Source organism: Sardina pilchardus, chromosome 15 (genome assembly GCF_963854185.1).
Source record: "Sardina pilchardus chromosome 15, fSarPil1.1, whole genome shotgun sequence".
Classification (NCBI taxonomy): Eukaryota; Metazoa; Chordata; class Actinopteri; order Clupeiformes; family Clupeidae; genus Sardina; species Sardina pilchardus.
The window spans coordinates 22,393,304-22,398,303 of NC_085008.1; the positions used below are offsets into that span (position 1 = coordinate 22,393,304).

The window sequence follows — 5,000 nt, forward strand, 5'->3', positions numbered from 1 at the left end:
TGTGTGTGTGTGTGTGTGTGTGTGTGTGTGTGTGTGTGTGTGTGTGTGTGTGTGTGTGTGTGTGTGTGTGTGTGTGTGTCAGCACTATTGGCTGCAGTAATAATTCACCCTGTCTCTCCACTGCAGGTTTCCCTCCTCCTCCAGGTGCTCCCCCTCCCTCTTTGATTACGTCACTGGACAGGTGAGGCGAATCCTTCCTGCAGCTTCTGTGCGTGTGTGTTTGTGTGTTTGTGTGTGTGTGTGTGTGTGTGTGTGTGTGTGTCTTTCTGCCTGAGTGCCTGAGTGTGTGTGTATCCATAATACAATGGATACAATGCTGTGTGAATTTCATTGTTGACAATTTCGTTGTTCAACTGAAGTTTCATGAGTTTTAACAGGTTACATTGAGATGTTTTTATGTAATTTTTTATGTGTGCACGCAGTGCAACCCCCAAAATCACTAGATATGTATGTATGTATCTGTTTGCACACACAAAGTGATGACTGTTTGTGTGTGTGTGTGTGCGCGTCCATGTGCATCCGTGTGTGTGTGTGTGTGTGTGTGTGTGTGTGTGCAGACTACTGCGCTACAGGAGCAGGAGATCCAGCGGCAGGCACAGCAGAGAGAGTGAGCGCAGCGACAGAGACCGAGAGTGCAGCCCCATCAGCAGAAGCTCATACAGGCAAGACAGGCAGAGGGACAGACAGATACAGTCAGACAGACACACACGAATAGATAGACAGATAGTCACAGACAGACAAACAGGGGGACAGAGAGACAGATACTGTAGATAGACAGACAGGGGGACAGACAGACGAAGAGACAGACAAACAAGGGGACAGACAGACAGACAGGTGAACAGAGGGACAAAGACACAGAGGTAGACAGACAGACAGACAGACAGACAGACAGACAGACAGACAGACAGACAGACAGACAGACAGACAGACAGACAATGTGCAGCCAGACACACAGACAGACTTCAGCAGACATACAGCCCAGGTGGAAAGAAAGGCATAGAGACAGACAGGTGGACGTATGGACAGATGGACAGACTAAAGAATGAAGAATGAAGACTAAAGAATGAAGCAGTAAACAAGACACTCAGAAACACTAGGGCAGCCAAATGACCCAAGTGTGTGCCGAGAAAATATTAGTGGGTAAAGGCTGATATTAGACATGACCGACCACTGACATTGAAAAGGGGAGAGCTGAAAAAAAAGTCAAATAGAGGAAGAACGTGAAAAAGAAATGGCAATGTAAACGTTGCAGCAACATAGAGTGTTTATAAGTGGTGGTAAAAAGAGAGAGAGAGAGGAGTGGGATGAGCCAGGAGAGAGGAGTAGCCGGTGTCCTGGTAAACCTCAGCATATGTCCCTCTGGTCAAAGGAGCGGAGTGGAGGATCTGGGCCGCAGGCTCGTCTGCTATCTCTCATCAGGACAGTCCAGGACCTCTGAAGCCACCCACTTTATCATGCCTCCGAAAAATATTTATCTGGCCACATTTTGGGGGGAGTTCTGGAGAGTCTGGTAATCTCACTGACGGGAATACTTAGTGATGTGCGTGTGTGCGTGTGTGCGTGCGTGGGTGCGTGTGTGCGTGTGTGCGTGTGTGCGTGTGCGTGTGTGTGTGTGTGTGTGTGTGTGTGTGTGTGTGTGTGCATGCAAGTGGCAGGAGTATGTTTGAGTGTGCGTACATGGTTAAATCTTTTTAGGAATTATGTGCGCCGTGGGGGTGTGTGTGTGTGTGTGTGTGTACCTATGTGTGTGTGTGCGTGAGTTCGCTGACGCCACAGCTTATCTCCACTAGAACAAAATGACATTTCCAAAATAGCGGCCGTGACCTCCCCTGTCCACCCCACCCCTCCACCTCCTCATCAGTAATGGTGGCCAAATATGGCCGGGAGGAATCGCGCCCTAGTTCCCCCTGTTTGTGACTGCGGCCTCTTGTTTATCGGGCCTCTTCCATCCCTCTCTTTCTCCTGCTCCGTCTCCCTTCCTCCCAAAAATAACATCATCTAGTCCTCATCCCTACCCTCCCTTCGCCTCCGGTCCTCCCTAAGAAAACAGGCCAGTCACCAGAACCCCCCCTCCAACCCCCCGGACGTCTGGACACAGCTGCTGCAGGATTTACCTCCTCAGCCCCTCAATGATGGCCAAAGGTGGCCACTGGCTCGGACTCTGCATGCTCTTATATGGGCTTCAATTAGCCACCGAATGCCCAAGGATTTTATTGCAGTTGCTTCTCCTACAGTACCTTTTACGGATATGGTTTTCTCGCTGTTGTTTGTTTATCGTTTGTCCTTGGTCTTTTGTTTTGTCAGCTCAAGGTCTGAAATGTTTGAGATTTGATTTTTATCGCTGGACTTTATCCTCTCCACTCTACCTGGGCAGCTCTGTTTGGTGCTGTAGTTTCTGTCCTGGGTTCTGGCTTGTCTGTATCTGCCTTCTCTCACCTTTCTCACTTCTCCCACCCTGTTCTGGAGTCTCATTTCCTCCCGTTTGGGTAAAAGAATGGTTCCTCTCACAGGCGAGACCCACTGCCAAGTCCAAACATCCTTTCAGGAGTTTTCCGTTTCTCAAAGTCCTGCCAGGCGTTGACTGTATAATTTATGAATTGTTTCCTTACTGCCCACATATGAAAGCAGACACACACATACACACACTCACACACGCACACACACACACACACACACACTTTCATACACTTATACACACACACACACACACATTCACACACACCCCCACACACAAGCTTAAACACAGCAGCACACACACACACTCCAACTAAAAGCTGAATGATTTATGAGGGGCCCCGAGGGAGTGCCCTGAGGCACACCTGTACCAAACATCACTTACTTGGCCATTGGCCCCCTGTGGCTCAGTGGCTCCATAGATCGTGATGTAGAAAACATTTCCACCTTAATCCCTCCCTCATGACCCCGCCCCGCCGCCCCACCCCACCACAAGGGTCATGACCTTTGAACTTAATTGGGGGAAAATAAGCCTCTGGACCTGCATCTGAGAGTATTCTCACCAAGTCCATCAATCAGCGTGGTGCATTATCAACATGCATTTTATTGACGAAGTTCTGCCGTTCTGATGAAGTCCTGATTATGCTTTAATGGTGATTAGAGATGGGCCAGCTGGCAGGGTGAACGTCGAGGGGGGTGTCGTTAGGGGTTGAGTTATTAGCGCTGGTAATTAGCCGTCTCCACGAAGCGGGCGCTAATTAAGGTTCAGCCCTCGGGGGTGAGCGAGAGAGAGAGAGAGAGAGAGAGAGGCACACGGGCAGAGCCCTAACACTGGTGCCAACTCAGCCGGCGTTCATATTCACAAACAGAACCATACGCCTCGCCTCTGCACTCACTTACCATACAGCCCGGCGGAGACAAGACGGAGGAGAAAAGAGAGAGATAGAGAGCGAAAAAAGAGAGAGACGAGGAGTTAGCAAAAGGCGGATGGATGGATGTGAGCAATAGACAGATGTAGGAGCTGGCTGGTGTTGAAAGAAAGAGAGGGATGAGCAGAGATGGAGAGATGGAGCGAGGGAGAGAGAGAGAGATACGGTCTGGTGGGCTCTGCCAGGGGGTATTTATAGACGCGTGTGTTTGGAGCAGCACCTGTGGGAAAGGAGGCCTTTTGGACCGCACTTCCCATCAACCCCTCACCCCGACGGGAAGCCTTCAATCGGAAGTGGGGCGGGGCGCCAGGCCCACGGATGGCTGGACTCCCCTTCGCCAATATCAGTAATGGATACCTCCTCTGCACACACACACACACACACACACTCTCACACACACACTCTCACACTCTCACACACACACACACACACACACTCACACACACACTCTCACACACACACACACACTCACACTCACACACACACACACTGAATACACGCGCGCGTATGCACGCACACCCACCTACACACACTCGTACATGGCTGCCAGGTTAGCAGGCGCATGCTGCGCCTTGACAACGGGCCAGTCACATCAAACGAGTCGGGGAATCGCCACGCAGTCTTAAAGTTTGAACAAAGCTCTTTGATCACGTAGCGCAGCAGACCCACTTCCATCTCCAAACTTAATTTGAATTCCCCCCCCCTCCCCTCTCTTCTTCTTCCTCTCCTTCTTCCTCTTTTTCTTTTTCAATGTTTCTCTTTTTTTTCCCTTTTCCCCCTTCCCTTTCATTCTGTCAGGTTTATCCTGCCTCTTTATCGCTGGGGAGTTTTAATAGGCTCAGTGTGTGTTGTTGGCTGCTGCAGGTAGACTGGGCCGGGCTCCATGGAGGATAATAGGCAGGCCTTGTTCCTTTTGTCTTTGTATTTTTGGAGTGCGGTTACGTAACCTGCGCCGGCGCTGGCTTGATAAGGGAAAGGGCCTTGTTTGTCGGGCGGAGTGTGTTTTGTGTTATGTACTCACACAGGTACACACAGACACACACACACAGAAACACACACACACACACACATACACATACACACACAGAGACACACACACTTACACACGTACACAGATACACACACACACACACAGACACAAACACAGACACAGTGGCTGGCAGGATGCCATGGTATGTGTCACTGCGGCTGTGTCCCCTAGGAGTGTGATGCTACAAACGAACTCTTGGCACATTTGGAGGTGATGAATTTCAATCCGTGTTTCTCATGTTTGTTTTGTTTGTGTTTGTGTGACTGTGTGGGTTTGTGAGAGGACAACACAGATAGCTTTGACATTAACGCAAATGTATGAAGTCATTTACATAAAAGATAAATAGGTTATATGGAGGTTGAAGTCAGTATGTTGGTATGCAGCAAATGTAATCTACTGAATGCAGTGTTGAGTGTTGAAAAATTCATGTATGTATAGGTGTGTGCGTGCGTGCGTGTGTGTGTGTGAGTGTGCGCACACCTGTATTTGATAGTGTGTCTACTAAACATGTCCCGCCTCTAAGCACCTGCCTTCCTCTTCTACCTCCAGCAGCCGCTCTGGAGGAGGCTACGACGCCCGCTCCGCCC

General features: G+C 49.8%; 1 protein-coding gene across 4 annotated transcripts in view; it reads left to right on the forward strand.

The window, feature by feature from the left end:
* fip1l1a (FIP1 like 1a (S. cerevisiae)) overlaps positions 1-5,000 on the forward strand; it is a 35,189-nt gene that overhangs the window by 16,027 nt on the left and 14,162 nt on the right. For 3 of the 4 annotated variants that reach the window (XM_062557094.1, XM_062557096.1, XM_062557097.1), the window contains exons 12-13: positions 127-181; positions 4,963-5,000. The exon at positions 4,963-5,000 is cut by the window's right edge and continues 21 nt beyond it. In XM_062557094.1, coding sequence (XP_062413078.1) covers positions 127-181; positions 4,963-5,000 — 93 coding nt within the window. The remainder of the gene's footprint in view (positions 1-126; positions 182-4,962) is intronic. The other variant, XM_062557095.1, reaches the window with a different exon arrangement.